The sequence below is a fragment of the Trichomycterus rosablanca genome, chromosome 2 (genome assembly GCF_030014385.1).
Source record: "Trichomycterus rosablanca isolate fTriRos1 chromosome 2, fTriRos1.hap1, whole genome shotgun sequence".
NCBI classification, from domain to species: Eukaryota; Metazoa; Chordata; class Actinopteri; order Siluriformes; family Trichomycteridae; genus Trichomycterus; species Trichomycterus rosablanca.
In genome coordinates, this window is record NC_085989.1 from 54866203 (window position 1) to 54880425 (window position 14223).

General features: G+C 41.7%; 1 protein-coding gene across 1 annotated transcript in view; it reads right to left on the reverse strand.

Moving 5' to 3' along the window:
- Window positions 1-1508: 1508 nt before the first annotated feature.
- LOC134302332 (interferon-induced very large GTPase 1-like) overlaps window positions 1509-14223 on the reverse strand; it is a 30303-nt gene continuing 17588 nt past the window's right edge. Inside the window, exons 5-7 of the mRNA XM_062987406.1 lie at window positions 11294-11481; window positions 7200-7514; window positions 1509-6284 (exon numbers count right to left, since the gene is read on the reverse strand). Coding sequence (XP_062843476.1) covers window positions 1614-6284; window positions 7200-7514; window positions 11294-11481 — 5174 coding nt within the window. The 3' untranslated portion in view covers window positions 1509-1613. The remainder of the gene's footprint in view (window positions 6285-7199; window positions 7515-11293; window positions 11482-14223) is intronic.

The following is a 14223-nucleotide window of genomic DNA, read 5'->3' on the forward strand; positions in this document are numbered from 1 at the left end:
ATTACAATTAATTACCATGTGACATCCTGTAAATGAGCAAAATAAAGGTTTAGTAAAGTTCACATCACAGATATCTCACAATATTTGCTTTGTCATTCTAATAAAAATGTGTATTCCTATTAACAAATCCCACCTACATGTACACACATACACCATAATCTTTATTATCAGTAATGGTTTTCTATAAACGACCAAAAATAGGAAGCACAGTATTAAAAATAATGAATATTTTTTATTAATTTTCTCTCAATTTCTCTTTTTGTCTGATTCCCTCGTTCCACTCTTTGCTCTGTATTTCCTCTGTATCTCCCTCGTTCTGTTTCCTCTCGGTGGACAGGAAGCTGTTGGGGTGTTTTGGAGACAGGAACGTGATGGAGGTGATGCAGGTGGAGTCGGTACAGTTGGAGACGTTACCACTGATGTTCACTGATAGACACTCCTACCTAGTTGGTCCACCTTGTAGATGTAAAGTCAAAGACGATCGCTCATCTATTGCTGCTGTTTGAGTTGCTCATCTTCTAGACCTTCATCAGCGGTCACTGGATGCTGCCCACGGGGCGCTGTTGGGTGGATTTTTGGTTGGTGGACTACTCACAGTCCAGCAGGGACAGTGAGGTGTTTAAAAACTCCAGCAGCACTGCTGTGTCTGATCCACTCATACCAGCACGACACACACTAACACACCACCACCATTTCAGTGTCACTGCAGTGCTGAGAATCATCCACCACCTAAATAATACCTGCTCTGTGGTGGTCCTGTGGTGGTCCTGACCATTGAAGAACAGGGTAAGATGGTAAAATGGTAAGATGGCATCAGCCATCTTTTATGGAGTGGTATGCTGGGGCAGCAGCATCTCTACAGCGGACAGGAAGAGACTAAACACACTCATTAAGAGGGCCGGCTCTGTCCTGGGGAGCCCCTTAGACCCAGTGCAGGTGGTGGGAGACAGGAGGATGTTAGCCAAGCTGGCATCCATTCTGGAGAACGACTCCCACCCCATGCATAAGACTCTGGCAGCACTGGGCAGCTCCTTCAGCGACAGGCTGCTTCACCCCAAATATGGGAAAGAGCAGTACCGCAGATCCTTCCTTCCTGCTGCTGTTAGACTGTATAACCAGCGCTGTTCCAGAAAGATTACACACACACTTTAAATCGTTTATAACAATGTGCAACTTTTTCCCCATGTGAAATTATTACAATGTGCAATTTTTTTCCCAAGTGCAATTATCTGTAATTATCAGTAATTATTTGTAAATACTTTTCAGAGCTTTTCTGAATTTTTTTTTATTATTATTATTATACATTGTACTTTTTATTGTCTATAATTTGTACTTGAGTCTTTTACTATCCCTTCGCTGCTGCAACAATGTGAATTTTCCCACTGTGGGACTAATAAAGGATTATCTTATTTTATCTTAAAAGCAGGTTAAAAAAGCAAGTACAGAAACAGATGGACTACAGTCAGTAATTGTAGAACTACAAAGTGCTTCTATATGGTAAGTGGAGCTGATAAAATGGACAGTGAGTGTAGAAACAAGGAGGTGGTTTTAATTTTATGGTTGATTGGTGTATATCATGTGTCTGTGTATGTAGAGTTTGTGTGTGTAATTCCTCAGATGTATTCATCCAAACTCTCTATAGCTTCTTGTTTTGTGTATTGTCTCCATCCAGTGGGAATCTCTCCGTGTCTCTGGAATGTTTTACCATAGTGCTTTTCCAGGTCTGTTTGGAATCTGCACACAAACCACTTCCAGTATGGGAGCTCTGAATTATCAGGAGTGATGCTCCACTTAGCATATTTTCCTCCTGCTGTTCTGTAGATTTTGTAATGTACCAAATCATCTGTATCATGACTGGGGTGGAACTCTTGATCACTTTGTACTAAAGTTGTACAAATATCAGCACAGAGATTTGTTGTCGTTCTGTAGTACCATCCCATGATTCCATTTACTCTGTGGAAGGGGACACTGTGATCTCCATCATGATCCTCCATTGTGTTGGTGCAGATGGCTTTACAGAATGGACACTGAGCCGAGCAGCACTTACAGAGATGTTCAATCAGAATCTCATCTGGTTTCTTCCTGAACTTCTCCATGTTAATGTCTGTTACACTGTTGAAGCTTTCATGTTGTTCTGACATCATCTTTGTGAGACCTTCACACACAACCTGCCGAAGAAAATCTAAATCTGTAATTTCCTCCAGACCAGTGCAGGTTATTTCGTTTAAGCTCAGCTCATCTGTTAGTGAATTGTTCAAACTTCTCAGCCACATGTTTGTATCACCACAGCTGTTCTTCACTTCTTCAGTTGTGATGTTCACAGCGTTCATCACGTTCTGCTCTTTGTGTTTCAGGTTTCCTTTGAGAAGATTCAGAACCTTGCTGTTATTTTCAGTGATGTATTTATCAACATTTTCTGTAATGAACTGTTCAAAGTGTTTCTTGGGATGGTGGACGTACTCCATGTACTTCTCAAAGTTCTCCTTCTCTGCCAGAGATTTCAGGATGTGTTTCTCAAGCTGTGACCTGTTACCATTAAATTCTGGCATGTCTGATCTCATCTGTGTTGACAGATCAATAGCAGTTTTATTGTAGGCTGCTTCCAGGATGGCTGGTACAAGATTGTTGTAGACAAGTTCACCAAGTACTGTTGTGGTTGTTGCTCCTCTGCAGTAGTTTTGGAACATTTTGGTATATTGATGTTTCTGCTTATCCAGGTACCTTCTTACATAATGTTCATCTCTGAACTGTTGGTGGATCTTGGTGAATTTGGGATTTGCAAGGTAACACACATGAAGACAGAGATCCAGAATGAATTCCTTCTTGAGCTTTATTTTCTTGTTCTCACTGTGATATTTCTCAACTCTGTGTTTGACATATTCAGTTATTTCCTGAATGTAGCTGTTTTTGTACCCCAGTCCTGTAATTTTGCAGCACATCTTCTTGGTTAAGTCCTCGGATTCTTGGATGACATCATTGATTAAGTTCCTCACTGACTCCTGAACTTCAAAAGGAATAATTTTTATTGTCTTTAAAATGTACCATGAATAATCTCCCAGGCTGTGTATCTTTGTGTAATCTTCCTGAGATATTCGCTCATACACAGCAGCTTGTTCATTACCTTCAGATAGAATCTGTATCACATCCTCCCAAACATCAAAAGGTTTCTCTACAGGTGTGTCTTGTGTCAGATCAGTGACCCATTTGTTCCACACTTTATCAAATTCCTGTCTGAGGACTCGTTCATCAGTTTCTGTGCTTTTTAGTTGTAGAGCAAGTGCTTTACTCATATTGAAGAGCTTTTCATCATACTCTGTCTTTTTGTGATCAAAAGTTTCTCGAGCTTTTTGCTGTTGAAGTAAATCATTCAGGTTTGTTTTTGTATTTTTGACAAGATCGTCAAGAAGTTGTTTAATTCTCTGTTCACATCTCACTTTCCACTGAATTAAAATGTCTTTGTCTCTTTCCTCTTCAAAGTAACATTTCATTGATTTCTCCACTTCTTCTTTGGTCTTCTTCAGGTGATCATAAAAGTCCTCAATCTTTTGCAGTTTTCTGTTTTTAATTGTGTTGTGCAGTTTTTCTTCATGTTCTAACATGGCACTTCTGAGGGACCAGGTCCATTTTCCAAACTCAGTTTCTAGTTTCCTGTAGACTGCAATCTCCAGTGTGTTTCTGAAACTAAAAACAAAGTTCTCGTTCAGTAGAGCCGTCCACAGATCACTGATGCGGGATTTAAACTCTGAGAGTTTCATACTATGAGACTTGGTAGCATTTGTGAAAATAGCTCTCTTTACCTTCTGAACATTTTCACTGTATAAGGGGTTTGGTGGAGCCATTGGTGGGCTGCCCTCCCAGAGCTGTGCAAAATACTGAACATCATCTTGTACATTGAAAGCAATAACATCACTGAAGCACTCAGCTTCACTGTCTTCTTCTATAGCAGCTAATTTTGTCATTTCATCCAGTTTTTCCTGTAGACGTCTCCTACCCTCCATGTTCTTCTCTCCAGCTGTGATGTCACCAACATTCTGATGGACAAACATACATCTGGGATTTAGTTTGACCTTCTTCATTCTCAGGAAGGCCTGAACAACAATCTGAAGAATCTCCTGCATCTCAGCAGGGTTCTCACCAAATATGTTGATCAAAGTCAGATTTCCAAGACCTACAAAAAATGTTGCAAGTTCATTATCATGATGACGAGTGGATTTTCCTGCAAGCTCAAGTGCTCTAAGACCTTCAGTATCTACAATAAGAACATAGTCAAACTTCAGCTGCTCCTTCATCTCCTCTGATACTCTGACCAGCTGCATGAAGGCTCCTCGGGTGCACCTTCCAGCACTGACAGCAAACTGGAGCCCAAACATGGCATTTAGCATGGTGGATTTTCCTGTGCTCTGAATCCCTAGAACTGACAGCACAAAGACTCTCTGGTCTCCCAGTTTCTTTATGAGTTCATCTAGAACTGCTGAAACCCAGATCAGTGGAACATGAGCAGCATCACCATCCATCAGCTCCATTGGAAGACCAGATTTTATGAGTTCTGCAGCAAGTTTGGGAAGATTGGAGATTCTTATTTCTCCAAATGTTTGACTTGACTCATATATCTGACCCATCTCTCTGAAGATGTGTTCCAGACCAAATGTTGCTGCATTGAGTTTTACAGAAATTCCTTCAAGTTCAGTTTGCTCAGCCTTCATCTTTTCTGATTTATCATGTTTCTTTTTGAGGGCTAAAACCCTTATCCATGTTTCATTGTACTTGTGATGAAGATCTGAAAGATCATCTGAAGTTTGTTTGTCCAGTAGAATCTCGAGCCATTTAATAAAGAACAATTTTTCATTTCCTGATAGAGAATTCAGTGAGGAAATAAATTTCTTCATGAAGCTTGTGACTCCATTTTTTTGTTGCTGTTCACGGATTTGTTTCATTTGTGTTTGTTTTTCACTCTTTTGCATTTCTAAATTGTTTCCTTGAAGGCGATGTTTGTTTATCTGACACCACTCATACCAGAGCTTCCCTTGACAGGGCAGGTGTGTTTCCTTTAATGTGGATATTTCCTTCCCCTCCAGTTGGTTCATTATATCTAGTGCTGCTTCTTTTCCTTTCCTGCATTCAGGATAATCTTCATCTGTGCTGATCTCATTGTTTTTGTGTAGATTTTCAAGTTTAAAAACTGAAGATGACTTGGACAGACACTCTGTGATGGTTGTTCTGAGGTTCTCAGATACGTCTGACTGATTTCTGTTTTTTAAACCAATTCTGTATTTTCCATTCTTAGTCTTTGTGACACCTGATTCATCCTCAGAAAGGAGACATATGAGTTGTTTGGGGTCTTTCAGAAGCTTCTGTAGCATCTCCTTATTTCTTTCATTTTTAGGATCAGATAAAAGAACAACATTTACAGACGACATTTCAGTCAGAATATCCAGTTGTTCTTTACTGGTTTCTGCATCACCATGTAGATTACAGAAAGCAACACAGTCAGTAAAATGATCAGTTTCATTTCCAGATGGACAGTACCAAGCAATCTCCACAACTCCATCCATCAGTAGACGGTTTTTAATGCTGCCACGACAGTGTCTGTGGAAGAACGTCTGATGCTTCTCATTGATCAAGAGGTTCATCAGCTGAGACTTGGAAAAGGACACGTCTCCTAACCTGAAGAACGCCACCATTGGAGTTTCTGCTTCATAAACATGCTGGGTTTTACTGATCTTGGTACCAGAAGTGTCAGTGGTTTTCCAGCTTTTAATAACTTGACAAAATGTCCACAGAGGAAACTCGATCTTTCCAGTAAATGGATTTGGCACCAGTAGAGGCAGAGCGTACCGACACTGAGAGAGTTTAGTCACTATTAGTTGCGTCAGGAAACTGTCTGAGCAGTGGAACACCGCCATCTGAAGATCCATGGGATGGATAGGGCTCTCACCATCAAGAGATGCAGCTTTTTGGCAAACAAGCTTACCAAATTCATCTCCTTCTTCTTTATCTGTATCTGCAGTAGGAGGGTCTAAAACAGTGGCTTCTTTTTTGGTGCTGATGTATCTTGCTCTGTAATCCATCATTAACAACCTTTGTAGGAAGCTTTGAACTAGGTCCTTTTTTTCACAAGGTTCTTGGCAATGTAATAAAAGAGAAGTTAGTTGAAGAACATCTGAGGTTTTCATTTTTAGTTTCTGCTTTTCCAGAAGACGAAGTCTAGTAAAGAGTTGTTTTGTTTTTATATTTTCTTCACATTTTGATCCAGATTCTTCTACTCCAAGCTTAATCTTTTTCTCCTGTAAAATACATTTAAATAGTTTGATCACAGCATATTTATTAGGTCATAATCAATTTTATTAATTTTGTTTAACAGCATTGGGAAAAGAAATCAAAAGTCAAAATGGTCTGAATAGGCTTGTAATAGACATTTTGTGGCAGACCATGGATTTTATGTTCTTGTTTTGTGCTTGAATGAGTGTAATTTTTTTATTATTAAAAACATTATACCTCCCATCGTTTATAAGAGGACACTTCCAGTTTCTGTTCCAGTTTGCATCCACTCAAGTTCATGAGTCAGCTCTAATATTGGTTTTGAAAATGTATTGACAATTGTACTAATATTTTTTGTGTGATTAGAGCAGACGTGAACCTATGGAGAGACTGTTGTATGATTTTAACATGCACATTATTTCGGTATCATTAATAGTGTCATACAGCTGATTTAATCATATTGTGGTCAACAGTTCCTTCACTATGTATATAACACATTTTAAACAATTTGTTGTGGTGTTCAATCAAGGGAATCGTAAAATCTAGTTCCTGCTCTGGGAATAAGGGAGGCTGATAGCCTAAATAAGCCTCAAATGGGGATCACCCAGTAGCAGGACAGGTAAGGGAGTTATGGACGTAATCCACCCAGGCAAGGTAGGTGAGCCACTGCAAGTGGTTGCTGGCAGTCACACAGTGTCTGTTCTTGAGTAGCCCTTTTAGCTTGTCCATTAGATTGGGGGGTGAAACCCTGACAAAAGACTGACTGATGCTCCCAGGGCCTTACAGCAAGGAAGGTAATCGTGTCCACATGAAACTCATATCTCAGCTTTTACAAATAGCTGTAATCGTTCTCCAGCAAGTGGGTCAGAACCTATACAGACACAACATGCATTCTGGGGTTCCGGAAAAGATCAGTATATCATATACAAAGGTAGGTATACAAAGACAGGCTGGGACAGCAGCAGGCCCGCAGGGGACTGATGAGAGGCCTTGCTCTGAGTACATGTAGGGCAGGTGGCCACAAACTCCCTCATGTCCACTTCCAGCAAAAGCCACCAGAAATGTTTTCTCAGGAGGAACTCCGTTTGGTTGGCCCCAGGATGGCAGGCAAATTTGGAGCTGTGGGCCCACTTCAGAACAAAGAGGTACACCACTGTAGGTACAAAGAGGCTCTTGATTGTCGAGGTGACACTAGCTATGACACAGTTGAAAAACGGGATTGGATCAAAGGAGGAAGAAAAGTCCTCAGAAGAGAACTGATGAGAGAGCACATCCCAGTTGGTGTTGCGTGAGCCAGGGCAGTAGGTCAGGGTAAAACTGAATCAGCTGAAAAACAGGGCCCATCTAGCTTGCTGGGAATTTAGCTGCAATGCTGCCTGTACATAGTACACGTTCTTATAATCTGTCCAGGCAACAAAGGGCTGCTCCGCACCCTCCAACCAGTCACCCTCCACTCTTCCATGGCTAGCTTGACTACTATGTCAGCAACTGCAAGCTCCTAGCAATTTGCTTCTGCTGGGGAGAGTCGTCGTGAGAAGAAAGTGCAAAGATGGAGCCTATTACTGGGGCTGGAACGCTGGATAGTACTGCTCCAATTCCAGTCAGAAGCATCAACCTCCACAATTAATTGTTTGGAAGGGTCCAGGTGAATGAGGACAGGTGCAAAAGTGAACAGACCCTTGAGGTGGTCGAATGCAGACTGGGTCAAGCTTTTACAAATAGTCAGTCTGGGAAAAGATCAGGATATTGTTTAGGTAAATAAATGCAAATTGATACAAGAATTCCTACAGAAGATCAGCGGCATGACCAGGTACGCAAAGAGTTTCAGTGTGGTATTGAAGCCTGTTTTCCACTCACCCCCCTCGCAAATCTGCACCAGGTGGTAAGCGTTGCGGAGGTCCAGTTTACTGAACATGGCAGCTTCACACAAGGACTCAAAGAGTGAAGAAGTTAACAGGAGGGGATACTTGTTTCAGAGAGTTATCAGATTTAGGCCCCTATAGTCTATGCCGTTATCCCACTTCTTGATGTAGAAAAGCCCTGCACCAAAGGGAGAGGAAGAAGGACGGATGAGGCTGGCACCGCTAGGCACTCAGAAATGCAGTTCTCCATAGTGGTCTCTGAGCACGGTCCTTATTGAAAACTTCCCAAAACTCATGAAACTTGGAGGGCATCTTGAAGTGGTCTACATTGTCATTGCAAGCAAGTGACTGCAAGCAACAGGAGTGGCAGAAATTGCTCCAGGCTGTTACCTTCCCATGCTGCCAGTCAAGGTTTGGATTGTGGGTGGAGAGCCATGGAAAACCCAGGATTAGAAGAAATCTGGGAGCTTTGATGACCGAGAAGGTCAGGGTCTCACAGTGGTTCCCGGAGAGTGTCCAGGGCCTCCAAGGTGGCAAGATTCTCATTGATAAGGTTATCCTCTGACCCAGAGTCGAGTACAGCAGGAAGAAGGTTAAGGAGTGTTAAGAGTTAAGTGGAGTCCTTCTGCCAGAGACTGAGGCAGGATAGATTGCGCCAGGTGTGGAGGTGTGAATCTGAAATCAGGGTGAGCCTTACCAGGGACATGGTGAGTGGTGCTTGGGGCAGAACCAGGGATGGGTTGTGAAGAGGTCAGAGCAGCAACCTGTCTGGAGACATTTACAAGCTGCTGGACCAGTTGGCAATTGCTTTTGATCAGGGAATTCAGCAGCTGATCATGCTGTTCCAGCTGGGTTGCTTGGTGGTATAGGACGGTCTCTAGTGACCTCTAATCTTCTGTGGGAGATAAGCAAATAATGTTTTTTTTGGAACCACAAAGTGAACACCACACAAAGGATTCAAGGGAACAATTTAACAGGTTTAATAGGGACAAAATAACCAAAGTTCTCAAGGTGCAGCAAGGGGACCAGAAGGCTTGGAAGGCCGCTAAGGTGGCGCAGCAGTAAAAACACATGCTGTTCACCATCTTGGATCTTGGATACAGTGGGGCCAAAAATTATTTAGTCAGCCACTGATTGTGCATGTTCTCCTACTTAGAAAGATGAGAGAGGTCTATAATTTTTATCATAGGTACACTTCAACTATGAGAGACAAAATGAGAAAAAAAAATCCAGGAAATCACATTGTACGATTTTTAAAGAATTTATTATGGTGGAAAATAAGTATTTGGACAATAACAAAAGTTCAACTCAATACTTTGTAACATAACCTTTGTTGGCAATGACAGAGGTCAAACGTTTCCTGTAAGTCTTCACCAGGTTTGCACACACTGTAGCTGGTATTTTGGCCCATTCCTCCATGCAGATCTCCTCTAGAGCAGTGATGTTTTGTTCTGTCGCTGGGCAACACAGACTTTCAACGCCCTCCACAAATTTTTTATGGGGTTGAGGTCTGGAGACTGGCTAGGCCACTCCAGAACCTTGAAATGCTTTTTACGGAGCCACTGCTTCATTGCCCGAGCAGTGTGTTTGGGATCATTGTCATGCTGGAAGACCCAGCCACGTTCCATCTTCAATGCTCTCACTGATGGAAGGAGGTTTTGGCTTAAAATCTTACGATACATGGCCTCGTTCATTCTTCCCTTAACACGGATCAGTCGTCCTGTCCCCTTTGCAGAAAAACAGCCCCAAAGCATGATGTTTCCACCCCCATGCTTCACAGTAGGTATGGTGTTCTTGGGATGCAACTCAGCATTCTTCTTCCTCCAAACACGACGAGTTGAGTTTTTACCAGAAAGTTCCATTTTGGTTTCATCTGACCACATGATATTCTCCCAATCCTCTTCTGGATCATCCATATGCTCTCTGGCAAACTTCAGACGGGCCTGGACATGTACTGGCTTAAGCAGGGGGACACGCCTGGCACTGCAGGATTTGAGTCCCTCTCGGCGTAGTGTGTTACTGATGGTCACTTTGTTACTTTGGTCCCAGCTCTCTGCAGGTCATTCATCAGGTCCCTCCGTGTAGTTCTGGGATTTTTGCTCACCGTTCTCATTATCATTTTGATTCCACGGGATGAGATCTTGCATGGGGCGCCAGATCGAGGGAGATTATCAATGGTCTTGTATGTCTTCCATTTTCTTACAATTGCTTCCACAGTTGATTTATTCACACCAACCTGCTTGCCTTTTGTAGATTCACTCTTCCCAGCCTGGTGCAGGTCTACAATTTTCTTCCCGGTGTCCTTCGACAGCTCTTTGGTCTTGGCCATGGTTGAGTTTGGAGTCTGACTGTTTGAGGCTGTGGACAGGTGTCTTTTATACAGATAACGAGGTAAAACAGGTGCCATTAATACAGGTAACGAGTGGAGAACAGAAGAGCTTCTTAAAGAAGAAGTTACAGGTCTGTGAGAGCCAGAAATCTTGCTTGTTTGTGAGTGACCAAATACTTATTTTCCACCATAATTTACAAATAAATTCTTTAAAAATCCTACAATGTGATTTCCTGGATTTTTTTTCTCATTTTGTCTCTCATAGTTGAAGTGTACCTATGATGAAAATTACAGACCTCTCTCATCTTTCTAAGTAGGAGAACTTGCACAATCAGTGGCTGACTAAATACATTTTGGCCCCACTGTACATGGTATTGAATCTCGGCTCTGCCTTGCCGGCTTGGGCTGAGTGGCTACATGAACAACGATTGGCCTGTTGTTCAGATAGGGGGCGGGACTTAAATCCGGAGGGGGACTTTCTCTCAAGCTAGTGCAATTACGCCCTCTGCTGGCTGGTTGGTGGTGCCTGCATAGAGATGGGAAGGAGTGCGGCAGAGTGCTGCCGCGCCGCACTTGTCAAGTGTAGGTGATAAGATGTTTGATTGCTGTGCACAAGTCGGAGGAGGTGGGAACGATGGAGACTGGAGTGGAGGAAGGAGGCATAGAACAGATGATCCAGGTAAAGCTCACGTCCAGGAAAAAGATGAAGCCAGGGGGAAAGCTTGCATCTAGGAACAAGAAGATGAAGCAGGGGGAAAGTTTGCATCAGGTACAAGAAGAAGCAGGACATTTTGGAAAAATATGATAAACTAGAGTTCAGAACAAAGGAGAGCTCATAACTAACAGCAATGGCGTCAACGGACGATCTGGTGAGTAGTGGAGAGAAACCAGGGGCTTTTAAAGGCAGAGTGATGAGGAGCAGATTGGAACCAGGTGTGCAGGATGAGCCATGGGGGAAATCTATTGGCTGAGCTATTAGGGTAAATCTGGGGCAGTTCCCTTTCAGTGCCACCAGATTCCACCAAAGCTTTTCTGAATAGAGCACAATGAACAGACATACATAAATAAAGCTCCTGACAAAGGTAGTTATAGTGCATCAGCAGGGTCTCTCCCAGGCTCAGATTTCAAAGTAGACTGCGGTTTCAACATGTGCTGTTCAAGCTCTTTTGCAGAAGCACAAAGAAACAGACAATTCTATGGACCGTTGTCACAGTGGTCAGCCAAGACAATTTTGTGCAGCAGATGAAAGACACATCATGCTTATTGTTCTTTAGAATCAGAACATGTCCAGCAGTGCCATCAGCGCAGAACTGACAGAAATCAGTGGGACCCAGGAACACACATTTACTGTTTGGAGAAGTCTGTCACTAAGTGGTCTTTATAGAAGAATAATGCCCATAAAACCAAACCTTCAATGTGGAAACAAGGCCAAGTCACTTAACTACGCACAAAAAATAGGAACTGTGGTCCAGAAAAATGGCAGCAAGTGCTCGTGATGAAATCAGAATTTGAAATATTTGGCAGTTTGTTCACTAAAAGGCAGGAGTGCGGTACAATAATGAGTGCCTGTAGGCAACACTCAAGCAAAGTGGAGGTGCCTTGCAAGTTTGGGACTGCATTTTAGCAAATTGCAGTAAATCTTCAGCGTAAAGAAGAACAAGAAGTTCTGGAAATGATGATATGGCCCCCACAGAGCTCTGATCTCAACATATGGTACAAAAGCTGTATCTGCAAAAGTCTTAAAGGAGCAAAGATGATCAGAAGATCGCCTGTTTGTCAACAAATGTGTAAGAATATTATTGAAGGTCTTCCGGTTTGGTGCGGCATGGAGTAGACATGTGTTTGGTGGTGCCCGTAGGGTAAAGTGATATTTTATTGTTTTGATAAAATATTATTTGTTTATTTTTAGATATTAGTCGTCAGTTTTACTTAGTTATCTTAGTTGTGCTTATTGCTTTTACTGCAATGCCTCCAAAATTAAATAAATCAACGACTTCAACACAGTTGCTCATACAGCCTGTTATACACGCTGCATCCTCACCGTCAGGTGCCTCAGCTCGCATGCACAACACCAGCTTCCATATTAGATGCATTAAAATCTGAGCTGGTTCACGCTTGAATAAACACCACTCTAAAATTAAAATGGAACTTCAAGATATGAAAGCTGAGCTAACAAGGAACTTTGCATTGCTGAGATCTGAATTGGCCAGCGTGAAAAGCACGGTTTAGGACATTGGTCATTCTTTGTCTGCATGTACCGATGATACAGCAGCGCTACAGAACAAAATTGAAATTATGTCTAAAGAACTCGTCAAACTGGATGCCAAATGTGAGGATTTAGAAGCTATCTCGCGCCGCCAAAATGTCCACATTGTGGGGATTCCAGAAGGTGATTCATTCTCCCTGACAACTCATTTATTAACTCAATTAATATATCAAAACTCCTTAAAGAAGCATTTTCTATGGATAAATGTCCTCTGGTGGATAGAGTCCACCATTCATTGGCACCCAAGCAGAGGCCCGGTGGGTTTCATAATAGAGATTACACTATTATGAAGACTGCTAGACGACAACAGCGGATTTCAGTTTCCCGACTTCACCGCTAAAATGGGCGAAAGCACGAGCTGCTTATAATAATGTCCATAAACTGCTCCACAACATTGATGGGGTTAAATACGGTATGTTTTACCCGGCCAGGCTTCGGATAACTCAGGACGGCAAACACCACGATTTTACTGCCACACAGTTCGTTACTTCAATAACTAAGTAATCGTACTATCTGGATTCGTAGACTGATTATCGCACCTTAGTTTTTGTGGATTTTTTTCTACTTTTGAAGAGCTGAATTCAACCTGGAACTTTGAATGGATCTATGCCTGACTGTTTACGAGCAAGCTGTATACGTGGTTATTTTCTGATTACACTATATCCTTTGAACCAGTTTACTTTATTTACGGGTATTTTTTTCTTTTCTTTTTTTTTTAAATGTATATCTTTATCTTACTAAATTTGCACCCTTCTTAAAAGGTTGGTATCCATAACTATACTGAATAACTGTTTTTTTTATGCTACTTCATTCACACTTATAATATATTATATGTTGTTGGTGCATGCTGTTTAATTTTCATTTGTTGGTAAATACCTAACCCTTGGGCCCTGCCTGTTGAACAACATGCTGTACAAACGGGGGAACTGTTCTTATGAGGTGGCTCCTGGTTAAGCCTAAATAGTCCTTATGTTTGGGTGTGTAGAGGACATCGGGTGGGCTATTTTATTTTTTTGTGGGTAAATTTAGTTGTGTGTGTGCGTGTGCTTGTGTGTGTGTATGTCTGTCTATTACCCCTCTCCCTTCTCATCAGCTGGCACTGTTTTCATTTTATTGCACAAATTTGACAAGGTAAATTGAATGATTCCTATTCATATAATTTAAGAAATGGGGCATCAGTGTGAGTTGGAATGTCAAAGGCTTAAACATACAGTTAAATGGTTAATAATATTTGCTTATTTGAAACGATTAAATGCTGATATAGTATTCTTACAAGAGACACATCTTACAAATAGTGATCATTTTAGATTAAAATCCTTCTCTGAATACAAATTTTTTTAATAATGGGTGGAGATTTTGATTGCATACTTGATCCAGTATTAGATCAATCAGATCCCCGTATGTCAACTCGATCCTCAATGTCAGTTTTTGATTTCATAACTAGAAATGCTATTATTGACCCTTGGAGCTCTCATAACCCTGACACCAAAGGATTCTCATTTTATTCT